The 17,552-nt window shown below is 48.7% G+C and overlaps 5 protein-coding genes across 6 annotated transcripts; 2 read left to right on the top strand and 3 right to left on the bottom strand.

Annotated features, from left to right (window-relative positions):
• Positions 1–297: 297 nt before the first annotated feature.
• Positions 298–3,881, top strand: FOIG_08157 (squalene monooxygenase). The gene is made up of 2 exons (XM_031208069.1): positions 298–344; positions 398–3,881. Exon 2 carries the CDS (start codon positions 972–974, stop codon positions 2,466–2,468), a length of 1,497 nt encoding a protein of 498 aa, XP_031062203.1. The 5' UTR covers positions 298–344; positions 398–971; the 3' UTR covers positions 2,469–3,881.
• On the bottom strand, positions 299–4,776 carry FOIG_08156 (dolichyl-phosphate beta-glucosyltransferase). Its single transcript, XM_031208068.1, has 3 exons — positions 4,211–4,776; positions 3,435–4,151; positions 299–3,385 (listed from the first exon to the last, which is right to left on the bottom strand). Exons 1-3 carry the CDS (start codon positions 4,325–4,327, stop codon positions 2,984–2,986), a joined length of 1,236 nt encoding a protein of 411 aa, XP_031062202.1. The 5' UTR covers positions 4,328–4,776; the 3' UTR covers positions 299–2,983.
• Positions 4,777–4,778: 2 nt separating this feature from the next.
• FOIG_08155 (uncharacterized protein) lies at positions 4,779–9,815 on the bottom strand. Its single transcript, XM_031208067.1, has 2 exons — positions 7,914–9,815; positions 4,779–7,839 (listed from the first exon to the last, which is right to left on the bottom strand). Exon 2 carries the CDS (start codon positions 6,166–6,168, stop codon positions 5,620–5,622), a length of 549 nt encoding a protein of 182 aa, XP_031062201.1. The 5' UTR covers positions 6,169–7,839; positions 7,914–9,815; the 3' UTR covers positions 4,779–5,619.
• A 439-nt stretch (positions 9,816–10,254) lies between these two features.
• FOIG_08154 (uncharacterized protein) lies at positions 10,255–14,812 on the top strand. Of its 2 annotated transcripts, XM_031208066.1 has the most exons (6): positions 10,255–11,290; positions 11,373–11,484; positions 11,544–11,628; positions 11,679–11,731; positions 11,786–13,105; positions 13,153–14,812. In XM_031208066.1, the coding sequence occupies exons 1-6, from the start codon at positions 11,171–11,173 to the stop codon at positions 14,034–14,036; spliced, it is 2,574 nt and encodes an 857-aa protein (XP_031062200.1). In that variant the 5' UTR covers positions 10,255–11,170; the 3' UTR covers positions 14,037–14,812. The 2 variants fall into 2 exon arrangements, with proteins under 2 accessions (XP_031062200.1, XP_031062199.1); XM_031208065.1 differs by having other exon boundaries at positions 10,295–11,290; positions 11,679–13,105; positions 13,153–14,704.
• On the bottom strand, positions 14,717–17,368 carry FOIG_08153 (uncharacterized protein). Its single transcript, XM_031208064.1, has 3 exons — positions 16,712–17,368; positions 15,613–16,652; positions 14,717–15,558 (listed from the first exon to the last, which is right to left on the bottom strand). The coding sequence occupies exons 1-3, from the start codon at positions 17,187–17,189 to the stop codon at positions 14,815–14,817; spliced, it is 2,262 nt and encodes a 753-aa protein (XP_031062198.1). The 5' UTR covers positions 17,190–17,368; the 3' UTR covers positions 14,717–14,814.
• Positions 17,369–17,552: the final 184 nt, after the last annotated feature.

The following is a 17,552-nucleotide window of genomic DNA, read 5'->3' as shown; positions in this document are numbered from 1 at the left end:
ATACCGGACTCGGCAGAGGAGAAATTGGTTCGAATCACGTACGATCTGAATCTCTATGAGACGACGTCTTTCACATGCGAAAAGTCCCGGAACCTGGCGGTGTCCTTTTCGCACATCGAACCATGCCCGCAAGATCTCGTCTTCGTTGGTTGGCTGCTCTTTTAGCGGTCAGGGCGTCTACGGGTCTTGGTGGCGCGATTGCTGCTAAGAAGGGAGACCACAGCGTTGCGGGGTGAAGTGTTCCAGGGGACCTTACAGTGGGTTATTCCCCTGGAACTACGATAATGACAGCCCTAGAGAGAATGCCAGGATCGCCCCATGCCAGCCAAGGGTCCATTTCTCTTGTTGGTGTTTTTTTTCGTTTCTTTGAATTTGGGCCCCCTGACATGACATTCAGTGACGGCTTATAGGCTGATTTGTTGATATCCTGGAGGATTGAATGCCACGAGAATGAGAGGAAAAGGGACCCTATAAACGGCGCATATCCGGTCAATTGCGATCAGACGAGAGGAATTGTCGCCCTTGAAAGTGTCTGTGGTGTTTAAATCGGTTCAATCGCCCAGAATTCCATCTCAATTGATCTAAAGTCCAACTTTCTTATACACTCGCCCCCAAAAGTCGAGAGCGTCATTGTCACAAGCTCTGTGGCCCCCGAAAACCGATTCATCCTTATAAGAGATAAGACTTCACTATTTGTTGGCTTACAACTGAGGATCTGCCAGAATATTGTGTCATCTCACATAAAAGCATTGATCTTGTTCTCTTTGTAAAAGCATTGCCTCTTGTTGCTGCTCTTACTCTTTGACCACTTTCCACCCCCTAATTCCCAGGGCCAATCCATCCAATTTCTCGCCGCCCCCCGATCCGCGATTAATAGGCCCCCCACTCCCCATCGAAAGTCTTGTTAGACAACTCCTCAACTACCGCGACTGAACTTCCTTTCACTTCTACAACGGCCAATAACTTCAACCATGGCTTCAGTACTCACATCAACTGAGTCGCAGACTCGCCGTCGCGAACAATACCATGAAGCCGATGTCGTCGTTGTAGGAGCTGGTGTATTCGGCTGCACTATCGCCTACGCTCTCGCAAACCAGGGCCGATCCGTTCTCCTTCTCGAGCGATGGCTATCGGAGCCCGATCGCATCGTTGGCGAACTTCTTCAGCCTGGCGGTGTCGCCTCACTACAGAAAATCGGCCTCGGCCACTGCCTCGAAGGTATCGATGCCATGCCTTGCTACGGATACACTGTCTTCTACCACGGCGAGAAGGTCCTCGTTCCTTACCCCGGTCTCGACGATAACGGCAATGTCACACATGCTTGGGGAGGTCACAGCACAGCGGATAAGAGACCGTCTGGATGCAGTTTCCATCACGGCCGCTTTATCACTAAGCTGCGAGAGTCGTGTATAAACCACAAGAACATCACTGTTGTTGAGACAGAGGTTGTCAAGACGCTGCGCGGAGAGGTGTCGGATCAGATTCTCGGTGTTGAGAGTCGCACAAAGAACAAGGAGACCGGTGTCAAGGAGAAGGATTACTACTTTGGACAGTTGACCATTATCGCTGATGGTTACGATTCCAAGTGGCGTCAGGAGGTTCTCAGGACCAAGCCCAAGGTCTGCTCAAAGTTCTACGCTCTTGAGCTCATAGACTGCGATCTTCCTGAACCTGGCCACGGCCATGTCATCATTGGCAATGCCTTCCCTATCCTTCTCTACCAGATCGGCACTCACGAGACCCGCGCTCTTATCGATGTGCCTCAAGGTATCCCCGAAGCCTCGCCTGAGAATGGCGGTGTTCGTGGATACATCCGCAACTATGTCCTTCCTGCACTCCCTACTAGCATCCGACCATCAGCTGAGAAGGCTCTTGAGGATGGCAAGATTCCCCGAAGCATGCCCAACAGCTGGCTTCCTCCTACGAAACAGCGCGCCAACGGAGCCATTCTCCTCGGTGACGCTATGAACATGCGACATCCTCTTACTGGTGGTGGTATGACTGTCGCATTCAACGATGTTGTCATCCTTGCCGAGGAGTTGCACCCCAGCAAGGTGTCTGATCTCGCTGACAACAAGGCCATCAATAATGCGCTTGACCAGCTTTACTGGAAGCGCAAGCCTTTGACCGGTATCATCAACGTCCTCGCCCAGGCTCTGTACTCCCTATTCGCAGCCAACGACCGTCAGCTCCGCGCTCTTCAATACGGTTGCTTCAACTACTTCAAGCGCGGCTCAACTGACGGCCCCGTCGCTCTCTTGGCTGGTATGCTCCAGCGCCCCTTCATCCTCGCCTACCACTTCTTCTCCGTTGCATTCCTCGCCATCTGGCTCAACGCCTGCACCGTCATTGGCTGCGGTATCTTGGGCATCTTCAAGGCTCCTCTCGCTATCATTGATGCCGTTCTCATCCTCTGGAAGGCATGTATTGTCTTCCTTCCCATCATGTACCGAGAGACATTCCAGTAAATCTGGAATTTGGAAGAAAAAAAAGAAGAGAAAAAGAGCATGATGTGTTTAAGTAGCGAGAGCTGCGGCGTTTTTGGAGCTTTGGCTTGGGACTTTTATGTCGAATTTTAAAACGAATCTAAATTTCTTTCAGAAATGGGATACATTAGAGCCGAGGGACGATCGTACATATGGCCCCTTCTTTTCATGGGTGGTTATGAGACATTTGAGCATTTCGGAGTGTTGAGCGGGAGTGGGTTTTTGTTAGATACACACACACATACGCATGCTTGATCCCCATACTACCTGTGGTCAGAAATTGGGAGATATAAGTAGATTATCATTTCAAGATTAATATTAATTGCAACTGAACTTCACTTTACTGCGTCTTGTTAGCCTAACCGTGTGTACGGCGAACCGTTTATGTTCATGTACTCGATAAATTTGTTGACTTGTGTGTTTTATTCAACTAGACATGATCATTGTGATTACTGAGCATTTACGCTCATATCCTGCCTGATCCCTTGACCTCCATCCTATGTCAATCGTCTTCGATAGACACCAAACATCCAACTCGCTCTCAGCACCGCAAGGCCAATAGCCATCTTGATACTGTCCTGAATGACGTTGAGCTTGCTGCCACCAACCTCGTGCCACTCAATGGGCACTTCAGCAACCTTGATGCCGGGACTGGTGCCAATAACACTGCCATCGTGGCCAAGAACTGGTGTCGCGGGTGCTGACTCTGCGAGCATGAGCATCTCGATGTCGAAGATCCACCCCTCAGTGTGCATGTAGGGAATGATGTGTGGGAGGGATGCTCGCGAGAAGAGCTTGAAGCCGCATTGGGTGTCGCGGATGCGCGATGTTGCAGGGGGTGTGAGGATCATGAGCACGAGATGGAAAGATCGCATGAGGAAGTTTCGTAGAGCCGAGCGCTAGTTGTGTTAGTTGATACAATTTTCATAGACGAGAAGGTTAGTTTACCTTAACAACGGCTTCGCTGCCGACGAGATGAGCTCGACTTCCAATAGCAACGCCGCGGTACGATCCATCAACAACCTCCTCGCATCCTTCAATGAGCTTACCAGCATCGGAGAAACGGGATGCGCCATCAGCATCAGCGAATAGGACGTATTCGCCCCTCACATGTCGGAAACCATGAGTAGTCGCTCCGCCCTTGCCTCTGTTGCGAGCAAGTGAGACAACTCTAAGAATGTCATGGAGGCCGTGTTCTTGGGCAAACTTGAGGACAACATCCACTGTCTTATCCTTGCTTCCATCATCGACAACTAAGATCTCATATCCGCCGAGATCCTCCTTAGGAGCGTTCCGAACATGTCTCTTAGTCGTAGGACTCGCTCCGCTAGGTCCAGCTTGTTTGGTTCGGCCAAAGTGTTCATCAAGATAAGTGACAGCCTCTTCGAGGGTCGGGATAACGCGATCTTCTTCGTTGTAGGCTGGGAAGACAACGCTCAGACGCACTTCGGCGGGTTCGATGTTTCCAGCATCGGGAGTAGGGAATGCTTCATCGGGGCGGACGTGCTGCTCGCTAGCCTGTCGCTCAGCGAGCCAGCGATCGTACCAGCAGGGGAGAGGTTGAGGCTGTGTGCGTCCTTCAGTGGGATGGCTGGTAAGGTAGGTCTTTTCGGAGGCGTAGACGGGTCGAGGCTTTGGCGCGACGAGATGGAGGATGACATAGAGCTAGGAATGGTGAGCTTGCGATTGCGCGGGGCCCTAGAGGGGTTCAGTGCAGTGCATACCCCAAGAAGTGCCAGCGCAATAAATGCGATAAATAATGACAGAAGAATGTAGACTGGCGTTGCTTCAGCCCAAGCCCATAAAGGCCTGAGAAACTCCGCGGGCGGTTCGATAGCCATGCTGGCGGAGGGGAGAGGTTGTTTGATGCGACTCGCGACTGCGGAGATGCAGCGATGAAAAGGCGAGAGTGTTTGTAGAATTAAAGCGCGCTCATTTGAGATGTCAATTAATTTGGTGCAACGTACACATGGAAAGGAAAATAAAAAAGGCGAACGCGCCCATGGGCGAAGAAAGATTTAGAGTATGAATGCGGTGCGTTGCTTGTGATTGTACAGCATGAGAAGGCCACGAAGCATGAATGAGGCGTTGCATCTAATCTATGATTACGTAGCGACAGGCTCGTGTGCCAAAGGGTGCTATAATGAAGATGGTAGGGATCGGCAGGGACCAAGTGGTGAAATGACCAGTAGGAAACTGCCGAGGCTAATATTTTTAGAACAATTGAAGACATTCATGAGAATAACCACGTTTGATCGTTTACTCAATTATAGTCATATTTCAAGAATTACATGAGACTTTAGATTATATTTTTCAACGTCAGACCATACACGACCTGAAGAAACCAACATGCGATAAGAATATACAGCCTCCCTTACTACCTCCGCTCAGGGAGTCTAAGCTTTGCGACTTAGAAGATCAATCAGACTGAGTCAACTGGAATAACCGCATTTGATTATTTAGGTAACAAACTCAATTACAACCCCTGTAGCAGTGGTCTTCATGACATTCACAAGGATCGCGATCGATGGAAAACAGAATGTGAACGTGAATCGTTGTCTTAGTTTCATTTCAGTAACGGTTGGTTCCAGCCAACGAAGAATGACCTGATGCCATTGCAGCCAAAGCCTAAAGCTAAAAAGTATGTACGTACAGTAAAGGAAGAACCCGAGAGGTTCTAGAAGAAGAGGCTAAACGCTATTATACATGAAGTAAAGGGCTTAGCTCGGTTTAGATTCCTGCTCTGAACCAAGTCTAAACAGAGTGTGGCGTACTTTTTTTTATTTTAGTATAAGATTTCTGCCAAGATGTGTCAAACTCGACGTCGGAATGCCCGAGAGGGGCCCCATATCCAATGCTTGCTTTCTCTCCCCCACAAGACGACCCCTGTAGCTTTCTTTTTTGGTCTTGTTGGGTTGCTCGCTTTCGCATTCTTTCAGAACTTTGAGTACCATGTCCTGCTCGATCTCAATGGAGAGCTTGGTGGACGGATCGGTGTAAGTTGATGGACCTTGCTGGGCCGAAGCGTGGGTGATAGCAGGGAGTCAGTCCCTTGCTGGTTTTTTTGGTTTGTAGCTTGTGATAATGTCTGAGAAATCGCCCTCCAGGGGCAGAAATCTCATCAAGTACAAGCTTAGATCATGACACCAGTCTGGAAACGCTCAGCGAGCCGATCCCGGGGGTCAGGGGATACAGTGTAGGCCAAGCCATACTGAGGACCTCGGACAACTTCCTTGCCCTTGAGAGAAATGGGATGATGGAAAGTTGGCGCAGGAGAGTACTCATAGATGTGCGCAGGCTCAAAGTGATGCACAGGAGAGTGACTTCTAGGGCTGATGTCTCCATCGTAGTCAGTCTCGCTCGGTTGATAGGTAGTGCTGCAGCTACCACTGGTGAAGGGAGACGCCGTTGATGAGCCGGGGAAGTTCATCTGGATGTGGTGATTGTCGTGCATGGCATCAGCAACCGCTTTTGCCGTTCGCTTGCGGTTCTCAGCGCGAACCTTGGAGCGGTCGTGATGACGGGCACCAGCTGGACCGACGTTGACTGAATCGCATGCTGCGTGTGTGGGAACATGGCGATATCTTGGTGTGGGTTTTGTTGCCTTGGGTTGCTCTACTTCTTTGGCCTTGGCGGTCTCCTTGTGATCGCGAGCACGCTTGATGGAACTGAGGATAGACATGGTTGTTGATGGATATATAAGTTGAAGAGATGCTGATGCGATATGATGTGAAGTATATAAGTGGATGTGTTATTATTGTATTGTATTGTATGTTGAAATGGTATGAAGAGAAAGGAGTCGTTTTCTCAACGGGCGAAGTGGTCTAGATATAACAAGAGGCTGAGGAGAGTAATCACTGAAGTAATGCGTTGGAGACTGGCGTCAAAGTTGAGCGAGCATCAGTGTCGAAAAAGAACCTGACGGCCCGCAACGGCGTTGGAATAGCCGATCTTTACTGAGTTCGAGACCCCCAAGACTTACAAGTCAAGCTGAGGGTCTTGGTCTGAAGGGCGTTAAAGCGAAGCGCCACAGACGCACCAACCCCTGCGGATCCGTGAAACAGGCCCAGCCCTTTCTCAGCCAGTGTTTGCTCATGAGGCGCTGCGTTGAAACGACTATGAGGCAATCCAGGGGCTATTGGATGGAATGGAGGAACTATCTATGCAGAGCGTTGAGCCACATGTTGCAGATCTTTTTTCCAACATGATTCAGAGCATGATTATGACTCTCGTCATGTTGAGAAAAATATTATTGTTTTTGTGAAATCTAACTTTTGACGCTGAGGGAGTTTGGCATTGCGAGGGTGGACTCAGTATGTCATCGCCCAGGCCCAGGTCTGCCCATGTCTTAGACGACATCCATGTTAGTTTCCGCCTCGCGTGTGAAGCCGTAACTTCCAGAAACCACGTGTTGATGAAGACGGACAGAATCATTGATGGAGATGTCATCAATCGTCGATTGCAATGTCACCAGTCGAAAAGTTACATATCTAGAATCGACGATTGAGATGTCACCACTCGAGGTTTAATATGTGACCACGCCCACAAGAAATGTCACCAACCGTTCGATTGACAGCTTCTACAACCATCGAACTGCTCATCGAGGTACAACTATCCCTGTCCCTGTCTCTAGCCCTATCCCTGTATGTACTATCGGCAGCCATACGCCATCCGTGTATCTTTGCGGTACCGTGTTCTCGGTCTCGCCCCTTCGGTATAACCAATACGTGAAGAATATTCTGAGAAGCTGTTTGTTAGCTCAGCCAGCCTTTTCGAAGCAAACACTCTGAGTGGTTCGTTGCCGAGTCTTCCAGACCGTGTGTTTAAAACGCCACCAAGGCTGGGGTGTAGCCAGAGCCTGGCGGCGCAGAGACAGCTGAGTAAACCGTGTCAGATCATTCACTTTTACCTGCCAAGACCAAGAATCTAACGCTCCTCGGCGTTTCTGTCACTGCCGATGCCGGGGGCAGTTGTTCAGCGTAAGAGCTGTGGAGAATACTGAGATGATGGCTTCGCTCACTCGGTGATCCGAAGAAGCCGCTGACCCAAAAGCTGATGGAGCCTTTAGGGCCCGATCCAGCGACAGAGCTTACATCAGTTTCTATTTCTGCGTCTGTGGAGGTAAGGATTTATCCGTTGCTGCACTATCGTAGTCATTTCTTTGCCATACGAGGTGCTTTCGTGTTAAAAGACCGCTTACACGTCATGTCGAAACAGTTTTCCCATCTCAAACGCCTCATCTGCGTCAATTGCACAAAAAAACAGTTCAAAATAGACCCTCCAACGGTCTTGTGCCTCTTTCCTTCAGATTATTGACCAAAATAGGTCGACATGGCTTCTCTACAGCCTAGATCTGCACAGAATCCATATCGTGGCGTCAGTCATCGCACCCGAAGTGTTTCGGCCTCATTGATTGTCCGAACTTACCGGCATCTCGGATCGATTCTGTGGCTTTTGAGCCCCTGGCTAAAACACGTAGACGCCTCTTTCGCCTCACTGTTGACTCGCAATTGCGTACTGCAGCTTGGCGTATCATCATTGTGCTTTTATCGTGAAGCAGTAGTCGCAAAAAGGTTCCATTGTCGTGCATAAGCCCAGAGGGAACGTGCTGTGTGTCTGCAGGTTTGACAGTCCGGGACCCCCTGTCCTTGGCTGTCAGAGCAGATCTGCACCAGGGATGTACCCCAGGCCAAGCCACCACGCGACCAAAGAGACTCTTGAACGAATTCTTCTTGGTTGATCTTTTGATTTAGGAGCTTAAGCTCCGTAGCATTAAGAAGATAACGGTAAGCATCGGATCAAAGTGGTACTGTAAATGGGTCAACTCATAAGAAAAGGCACAAAAGATCAATAGAGACAAGATGGACCATGATGATCCCCCACTATTTGTCAGTTTCCAAGAACTCACCCAAACTCGATTAGGCTGTCGTCTCACGCTAGAAGCTTTAGAAGCCAGACCAGACTTCCTAGAAGAGCTTAGTACTTCATCAGCCTTCTGGCGTTGCAATGCCCTGCCAAGGTCAGATCAGATCTAACCTGCCCCATTTCCATTCCACGCTGCATGAGGATGTGGTTAGATCCAGGAAAACCAACAAGGCTTGGCTTGTTTCGCTATCACGAACCCCCCTGGCGGTGAAGCCGACTCGACTGAGAAAACTGCTTGAGTTGTTTCGTTGATGACTCAGGAACTTGCATCTTGGCTTACATCAAAGCTCTTCTTGTTCAACGTGAACGCCTTTTCTTTGATGCACCATTGTGGAAAACCGCCAAGAGATGAAAGAATGTTGGTTGACAATACATTATACCGTAGTGTATCTTGTTAATAGAATAAGCCTCTCTCCTGTATAGACCTTCTCTCCCCAGGCAAGCCTCGTTCTCTTGGCCTTCGCTGCTTTCGCGCTCGCTTTCCTTCCCCTCATTATATCGCAACACCTTCAGCTCTCCAGGCTCAATAGTCTACAACTTTTACTTTCCTCAGTGATCTTGGCGAGGTGTCGACCGTTACGGGAAAGGATGATTCTGAATTAGGTCGTTATGGTCATGAGGCGACCGTTACTGCTGCCTCGTGGATAAATGCTGATGCCTCTTTGGGCAGAGGAAGAGAACCAACACAGCTGACCACGATGTCCACGTTGCTCAACAGTCTCTTTTTCCTATATTAGGAACACTAAGAGACTCGATTGGGTTACTATTGAACACTAAACTGTAATCTATTAACGTCTGGAGGCTCTCAAGAGCTACCAGGTAGCTCGATGGCGCAGTGAGAAGGCTATCATGCGGTCGCATTTGTATCCGGTGCTCGTGCTCGATGCCGATAAAGCACGGTGCCGTGGCTTTGGCCCTCAACTAATAGTTCTCCTGATAAAGACACACAAGTAGATAAGGGCGCCTGGCGTCTCAGTGACATGCGATAAGAATGTTGGGCATGTCACGCCGTCGATGGTGAGCTCTTTCGATTGAGTTCTGTGGCTTCTTAGCTGTCATCAACCTCAACATCGACAAGATCATGATCCCGTATTTGCGTGGCATTTCTCTCTTTGTGTGCTGGCGCTGATATATCTGTCTCATTCCTCCCTTTATTTACTATCACACATTGAGCTTGAAGCTATTTTATGCTCCCTGAACTCACGATGCGGGGAAATAAACCTTGCCCAGGGAAATATTGACAGCTTAAACCACTTAAACCGACTCGGCCCTACACGTTCCTGCAGTAGGAGTAGCGTCATGATTTAACTCAAAAGTTGAGTTTAATTGTCCCTGTCGATCACTTTTCGCATAAATATCGATTAAAGTTAGGAGACGGGAGAATTATGTAAAGTAAGTGGAAGAATAATGGATTGACCTCTACTTATAATTGATTGACAGATGGAAGAAACATGTGATCTGATGCAAGTTCCCATGCCTGATACAAGCACGCAAAGGTTGTAACTGCTTGTCCAGTTTGATTGAAGGATCCAGGCATATCCGGCCAAGCTCCATATTCTCCCGGTAACGTGCATTTACAATAGCTGCTTTCACGTGAGTCTCACGTGAATCCCACTCAACACAAACAAACAAACAATCGAGATTGTCAACATATGACGATGGGCCAGTGCATGATGACACTTGCAAACAATACAGACTACCTTATCTGCATAAGGGCCGAACTTGAGAGCCATTGTCCTGGTAATAAACGAAGCCTTGCCTTACTGCCTAGCAATTGTTGCCACTCAATTCGTATTTCTTGTTGTTGATATTTTCTCGAAAAGTTATATTTAGTTCGTGGTTGCATCATTGCCTCCATTGCGACACTCTTCAATGTCTTGACAGGTTCAGGGGTCTTTTTGTCTCTTGTCGCGCAATTGATAAGAAACTGGAGAAACAAGCTTTGATTGGACGAGAACCACTTGTTTCCTTTTTTTTCACTTCTCCAGACCCGCGTCATTTTTTCAAAGTGGCAACACCAGATACCGCACCTGATTGGACGATAGGCTCCTTTTCCACCAGCCTCACTGTGGCTGAGACGACATTGGTAAGGCAGGGCCCCCTCCCCTCGCCCCCCGAAGAGGATCCCAAGGCCTAAACCCAACACCATCTGGCAGCCTGGTCACGCGCATTGCCCACCTCAATCCGCATTTCTCGACAGCCTCAAACGGTCCCTCGATATATATCGGTCCCTTATCGTTAAAACCGACCCAAAATCAATTTCTTGGCCCCGGATTCCGCCTGCCGCATACCGAGTTCACGGCTCTGTACGGCTGCCTGTCTGTCGCTGAAGTCGCTTTCCGCTTCCGCTTGTCGCGCCTTCCTTTTCCCGCGGTCGTCGCTCCCTCCTTCCCGCCGATTGCTTCCGTGGCGTGTCGCCAACCTACAGTAGTTGTCCAACGCACACCGACCCGCCCGATTTTCGCCCGCGCCCCATCTCGATAGATTCCTATTGCATGGCGCATTGAAGCACCGTCGCTCGCTTTTTATTGCATCATTTCTTTTTTGATAGCGGCGCCGGCTGCGCATCTCGCATAATCAGGATATCCTGACGTTCCACTGTCGCGCACCATCTGCGCGCACCGTAAGGAATCGTGGCGGCGCTTACGATTCTGAGTCCCAACGAACCATCGGAGCTGTCCTTGCAACAGCATCTCGAACTTGCCCCGGATTTGGTTGCGTATACGAACCTCACTGTCGAGGGAGAGCCCGAGTCTTTGATGATGGCACAGCCCGTGCCTCATCAGCCCACCGATAAGAAGCGCGTCAAGGTCTACGAACTCCGCAACAATGACTGGTTCGATCGAGGCACCGGCTTCTGCAGCGCGAGCTTTGAGACTGTATGTTGTTGATATCCTTCCAATTCTGCATTTTGTATGCACTTTTGCGCCCGGGATTAGTTGCTGACTGTAGCGCCTGCAGCTTGAGGATGGTCGCAAAGAACCGCGCGTCATCGTTGAATCAGAGGATCATCCCGACCGTCTTCTGCTAGAAACAAAAATTCAAAAAGAAGATGGATTCCAGAAACAGCAAGGCACGTCACCATGTCCGAGATGCGCATTAAAGACGTCATGTGTCTAACCTGACTCACAGATACACTGATTGTGTGGCAGGAACCTAGTAGTGGAGTTGACATGGCACTCAGTTTTCAAGAAGCTGAGGGATGCGCCATGATATGGTTCGTACTGTTAATCAGCAACATATAACTTGTGTACTGACATCCAATAGGCGTTTTGTGAGCAATGTTCAACAGACATTTCACAACCATCTGCCAGGAGCCGGTATGCAAGACCACTCATCACCTAGGGACTACGATACTGATAACCAATGCCTAGATGACGGCCTTTCTGACGATCTCCCTATCGACGCTCCGCCGGCTATCAACTTGCCCACAGCCGAACTTGGAAATCTCGGAGATATCGAACAGACTATGCGGATGATGAGCACAACAGCAAACGGACGTGATGCTCTCGCCAAGGCAATTATGGCTGAGGACTTCATCGGCAAAATTGTCCCCCTGGTCGAGATGGCTGAGGACCTCGAGAGTCTTCAAGACCTGCACCGGCTTTGCAACATCATGAAAACAGTCATTCTTCTCAACGACACCTCGATTATAGAGCATGCGGTGTCGGACGAATGTGTTTTAGGTGTTGTTGGTGCTCTGGAATACGACCCTGACTTTCCTAGTCACAAGGCTAATCATCGACACTGGCTGGGCAATCAAGGTCGATATAAAGAAGTTGTCCCTATCGAGGAGGAGCAAATCCGCAGGAAGATTCACCAAACATACCGTCTACAGTACCTAAAGGATGTTGTTCTGGCTAGAATACTCGACGATCCTACCTTTTCGGTTCTCAATTCTCTTATCTTTTTTAACCAAGTCGACATTGTTCAACACCTGCAAGCGAACGCCGCTTTTCTTAATGAGTTGTTTGGCATCTTCAGACCCACGAACAGCGATCAGAAGAGAAAGAAGGAAGCGGTGCTCTTCATCCAGCAATGTTGTGCTATTGCCAAGAATATCCAACCACCGGCGCGTCAGACGTTATACAACAACTTCATCGCTCACGGACTCCTTTCTGTCATCCACTTCGGGCTCAGACATCATGACGTGGGAGTTAGAGTTGGGGCAACTGATATCCTGATCTCTATCATCGATCACGATCCCCAAATGATTCGTCAGACTTTGTACCGTCAACTGCACGAGAACCAGACTCTCCTCACCGACTCTTTGATTGATCTTCTGCTGGTGGAAGTTGATCTTGGTGTCAAGTCTCAAATCTCAGAAGCACTCAGGGTCTTATTAGACCCTGGTCCTCAACAAATGCAAAATAACGAGGCCCTTGCGAAGGCTAATGGCGAGTTTATGGGAAGACAGAGACCTCAAGTCGCCCTTGACCCTCAGCAAGAGACTTTCCTCAACAAATTCTACGACAAGTCGGCTCCAAGGCTATTCAAGCCCCTCATGGACCTGGAGAAGCGAACGGACATGAACTTTACTGTGCAGCAGGCATCGATGTTTACGTATCTTATTGAGATCCAAACATTCTTTATTCGCTGTCACTATTTACGCGTCAAGTTACATGTCATGTCTCACGATATCGTTAAGCGCATTGCTCAGCTTCTCACATGCCCTGAGAAATTTTTGAGATTAGGTACGAAATACTGACCCGATATGTTTGACTTTGCTAACTTTCCATAGTTGCTATTCGTTTCTTCCGGTCATTGATCGGAATGCAAGATGAGTTTTACATCAAGCATCTCATGGAGAAGCAGGTCTTGGGACCAATTCTTGAAGTTCTTATCGAGACCGTGCCCCGAGACAACCTCTTGGGCTCAGCATCACTGGAATTTTTCGAGTTCATCAAGAAAGAGAACATCAAAGATCTGATCAAACATCTCGTGGTCAACTATAGAGAACAGCTTAGAGCATTGAGCTACATGTCGACATTTCGGGAGATCCTTCTCAGATATGACCAAACTCAGGGTTACACGTCTAACGTCGACTATTTCCTGGAAGCCGAAGACGAGATGGGTAGGAGACCTCTAGCGAACACAAGGATGGCCGAGCAAATCACTGTTGAACAAGAGCAAGAGGAATACTGGGCAACATCTGATCCTGAAGATGATGATGACCAGTCAAGTAAAGAGGGAGAAAGGACACCATCCACGAATGGATCAATCACCTCGAAGCTACTAGTCGACTACGCATCCGATGAAGAGACTGACGAAAATGCCGACCCTGAAGCAACACCAGAAGCGGACAGCCAACACAGCGACGTCGCATCGGACGCTGTGCACTCGCCTATTGATTCGAGCCTTGGAGGAGGTATCCCACCACCTGAGCGACTTTCAGAGAAGCGTCGACGCGAAGAGGAGGAAGACGAGGATGAGATGAGCAAAATGATGCAAAATAAGAGACGCAGCAGCAGCGGTTCTGTCACAGCGATCTCAGGCAACTCTCGCGGCCCACAAAGACGCAAAAGCTTCAACGTCAACTCTCCCACTGGAGGCAAGAAGATCGCCATCAGTCTCTCTAGCGGCTTAAAAACAGGCAGCGGCCCAGGTTCCAACGAGGAGTCATAAATTCTCCTAACTTCTTTCGGCGATGGCGTACCGGTTATTGGTCTGTTTTTGGTTTATCATGAAAGGGGGTTGCAGACTTGAGGCCTCACTCCCGCACAAGTACATTTAGCAAGTATGGCTTGCTGGTTAACGGAACGGTCAGGTGGTGAGAACCGGCGTTGATGTTTGAAATATCTTTGTGGCATCCGTCACTATATTCTTAGTATCACATGCTTTGCTGCACTTAGGCACCCTTTGACTAGGCGTGTCCGGGTGTTTGCATTGCTTGGTCTGGTCTAATGGGGCTTTATCTGGACCGAGATTCTGCCCCCTTATTTGGGCGATAGAGTCGTCGAGAAGCGACGGCACAGCACGTGGAATGATGTGTGGAGGAAATCAGGGCTTGCAAGTTGAGATTGGCAGGATTGTAAAAAGGGGGAGATTTTGGAAGCGGTCTGCTAGCTGAGCAGTAACCGTAGTGCATAGGGGTGGTTTATTGAGTTGTCGAGCTGTATCATAAACTTTATGACTTCAATGGCCCTTGTGAGACGAGCAAGGAGCTGAGTCGGGTTCAGGGACGATAGTTGGTGCTGATCCCAGGCCATTCGTAACGAAGAAATGAAAAAGACCCGTCTAGATAAAGAACAAATATTCGTCATATTTGCCCAGTTCTTATCACTGGATCTAAGCTTCCATGGTAATATCCATATCTAAACTTTTATGAACTTTTATTGTATCATCTAAAGCAGCATAAGTTTAGTCTACCCTTAAGTTGATCTTTATAAATTTCATCTAAACTCTACACCTTTTTGAACTGCCTTGACCACTTTTCATACCCATCAATCATCTGCTTTGTGATATTCCGTGGTGTTTTCTCAAGAACAGCTGTTAAATCGGCCATGGTCATTTCGAGCTTGTTGGCCGTTCTATCATCGTCATAACGCTCCTGAACAAGCATGCAGGTCTGATCGCATATAGACTTGATCTCGGCTCCGGAATAGCCCTCAGCGAGTCGAGAAAGATCTGCGATATCGACATCTGATGCAAGTGGTAGGCCGCGGAGATGCACATTGAAAATAGCCTCTCGTGCGGCTCCGTCAGGAGGGCCAACGTACAGGACTTGATCGAATCGGCCCGGCCGCATTAATGCTGGGTCCATGGCCTCAGGTCGATTGGTAGCTGCGAGGATAAGTACCCCTGAGAGAGCCTCGAAACCGTCCATTTCAGTGAGAAGGGTTGTGAGCATATTGACAGAGCCAGTGCTACGGGTAGCGGAGCCACTGCCTGAACGCTGCCCACCGATAGAGTCGATCTCGTCGAAGAAGATGATAGACGGAGAAGCATTGCGAGCACGTTCAAAAAGAGTACGCACAGCCCGCTCAGACTCGCCGACGTACATATTAAGAAGCTCGGCACCCTTGACGGCAAAGAAGTTGAAGCCTGACTCTGTTGCGGCTGCTTGAGCTGAGAGAGTTTTCGAGCAACCAGGAGGCCCGTAGAGCAAAAGGCCTTTGGGAGGGGGCCGAAGAGAGTGTTCTGGGTTCTAATACATAGTTAATACCTTTATGAAATGACTGATATAATTATCGCATCGCACCTTTGTATACTTGATCATTCGGTTGAGTGCCTTTTTTAGTATATCTTGACCACCAACATCCTGCCAATGAATTGTAGGAGGGTTGAGATTGATGTCGCGCATAGCCGTGGGACGAACTGCCTTTCTCGCCCGTTCTAGATCAGACTTTTCCAAGAAACCCTCCTCGCCGGGATCGGCACCTGCCTTGAGCAGCTGGGTTTTGCGGCCACGGACAGCGGTTTGGATCAAGATGCTGAGATCCTTGGGGCTGTATGCATGTGTCATTTGTGCCAATTCCAAGAGAAGTGCTTGTTTGTCGCCTTTGATCGGTGGCTCAAGGTACTCAAGTATCTCTTGACGCTCATGGGTTCTGGGAATAGGTAGAGGGGTGTGTTCAAGAAAGCGAGTGGACGATCGCAATTCTTCGGGGATATCAGTATAGAAATCGGAGCAGGTCGCGATCACCACGACTTGAGTGTAGGCGTTTTTCGATTGTGAGATTTCGGCCAAAGCATCCAGTTCTTCGCCTATTGTTTCGATGACGGTATCACGATTTGAGCGATCCTTGCTGATTAGAGACTCAAAATTATCCATCAAAATGATGCTCGGCTGCTGACTCTGTGCAAGCTTGAAGGTTTCCCTGATACTCGCGATCTTGTCCGAGGGCTTGATCCAATGCACTCTGCCCCATTTCGTTGCCGCGATGCGTTTTAAAATGAAAGTCTTGCCAGTGCCGGAGCCGCCGTGGATAACAAAAGCAGCCGACATCTTATCTCCTTTGACATTGCATGGCTGAGTGATGAGGAGCAGGAATTCATTCAATGTGTTGATCTGCTTTGACATTCCAGGTACACCAGTCACAACCAAATCGCCACGGTCTTGGGCGTTTGAGTCAGTGATTGTTGAATCGGCATCAGTGATGATTATGGTCGTTGATTTATGGCTGAACTTTGCAACGCTATTGGTCTGCGAGTTTACGGAAACGACCTCGAAGTTTCGGCGTGCCTTGCAAGTGTGTATTGCTTCCACAACCATTCCAGGGAAGATAAGATCAGCACGATCTTTGGAAATGGGAGTTAGCATACTGGATAACGAATTGTATAACAAGGGTTAAGCTTACCAAAGGCAGATGCAAGCGAATTCTCCCAAGAGAAAGGATACTTTGCGTCTGTGTCTAATCTCTCCATCCTGTCGAACTCGGCGGCTGCCTTGTCTGTTCTTTCAGTGACATCCTGTACAACCACTTCTTCTGCCTCTGGTGTTGTGCCTGCAATTGTGATCCTAACAGCATCACCGATTCTGAAACCTGTAGCTTCTTGGAATGCCCTCGTCATCATAACGACATTTGGGCTGAGGTTCTTCTCTGGGAGGATCCATAGCGAGGCCTCTCGCTGCAGTTCTTCTTGGGGAACATCTTCCTTGTTGGCGGCAGATTCTAACCGTGTGACAACGCAGTGTTTTCCGTTTTCTAGATTTCCATTCAAGGACAGAAGAGTATCTTTGCTGACATAGATACGAGCGGCACCCAGAAGACTCGACTTTTCGAGGCTTGTATTGGCCAAAGGCCTAACCTTTGCGTCGACACTTTTCGCAAGCATGACAAAGGAAAATAGAAGAAAAGTCCGATGTGATGTGATGAGATTAAAATGGAAACGATAAGAAAAGTAACCGCCTTAAAAGTACTGCCTCTGAATGTGGTTGATGAAGGAAGGACGTTACTTGGGCTGCTACTGCTGTGTTAGTGCGCAAGAAAATACTCTCCACTCACAAATCTGCAAGTGCGACTGAAGGCTCTTTCCAACCTAAGTTGAAGGGCCCAATTTATAGAGCAGGAGCAGATATACTGGCCTGTCTCCACTCTTAACGACATATATCAATGTGACACATTAAAAACCATCTCTTTCTTAGTTATACTTTAGGCATCATTCAGGGTCCTCGAATCAGATTGCTATCAGTTCTGC

This window comes from Fusarium odoratissimum (genome assembly GCF_000260195.1).
Source record: "Fusarium odoratissimum NRRL 54006 unplaced genomic scaffold supercont1.12, whole genome shotgun sequence".
Taxonomy (NCBI): Eukaryota; Fungi; Ascomycota; class Sordariomycetes; order Hypocreales; family Nectriaceae; genus Fusarium; species Fusarium odoratissimum.
Note: the sequence above shows the minus strand (reverse complement) of the source record. Positions and strands in the feature narration are given on the sequence as shown.

Coding starts and splice junctions, on each gene's coding strand:
- FOIG_08157 (XM_031208069.1), top strand. CDS start 972: ATGGCTTCAGTACTCACATCAACTGAGTCGCAGACTCGCCGTCGCGAA.
- FOIG_08156 (XM_031208068.1), bottom strand. CDS start 4,327: ATGGCTATCGAACCGCCCGCGGAGTTTCTCAGGCCTTTATGGGCTTGG. Junction 4,152..4,210: donor TTGCGCTGGCACTTCTTGGG/GTATGCACTGCA, acceptor CACCATTCCTAG/CTCTATGTCATCCTCCATCT. Junction 3,386..3,434: donor GCAGCGAAGCCGTTGTTAAG/GTAAACTAACCT, acceptor TAACACAACTAG/CGCTCGGCTCTACGAAACTT.
- FOIG_08155 (XM_031208067.1), bottom strand. CDS start 6,168: ATGTCTATCCTCAGTTCCATCAAGCGTGCTCGCGATCACAAGGAGACC.
- FOIG_08154 (XM_031208065.1), top strand. CDS start 11,171: ATGATGGCACAGCCCGTGCCTCATCAGCCCACCGATAAGAAGCGCGTC. Junction 11,629..11,678: donor GAGGGATGCGCCATGATATG/GTTCGTACTGTT, acceptor GACATCCAATAG/GCGTTTTGTGAGCAATGTTC. Junction 13,106..13,152: donor TGAGAAATTTTTGAGATTAG/GTACGAAATACT, acceptor AACTTTCCATAG/TTGCTATTCGTTTCTTCCGG.
- FOIG_08153 (XM_031208064.1), bottom strand. CDS start 17,189: ATGCTTGCGAAAAGTGTCGACGCAAAGGTTAGGCCTTTGGCCAATACA. Junction 16,653..16,711: donor TTCGCTTGCATCTGCCTTTG/GTAAGCTTAACC, acceptor CCATTTCCAAAG/ATCGTGCTGATCTTATCTTC. Junction 15,559..15,612: donor GAATGATCAAGTATACAAAG/GTGCGATGCGAT, acceptor ACTATGTATTAG/AACCCAGAACACTCTCTTCG.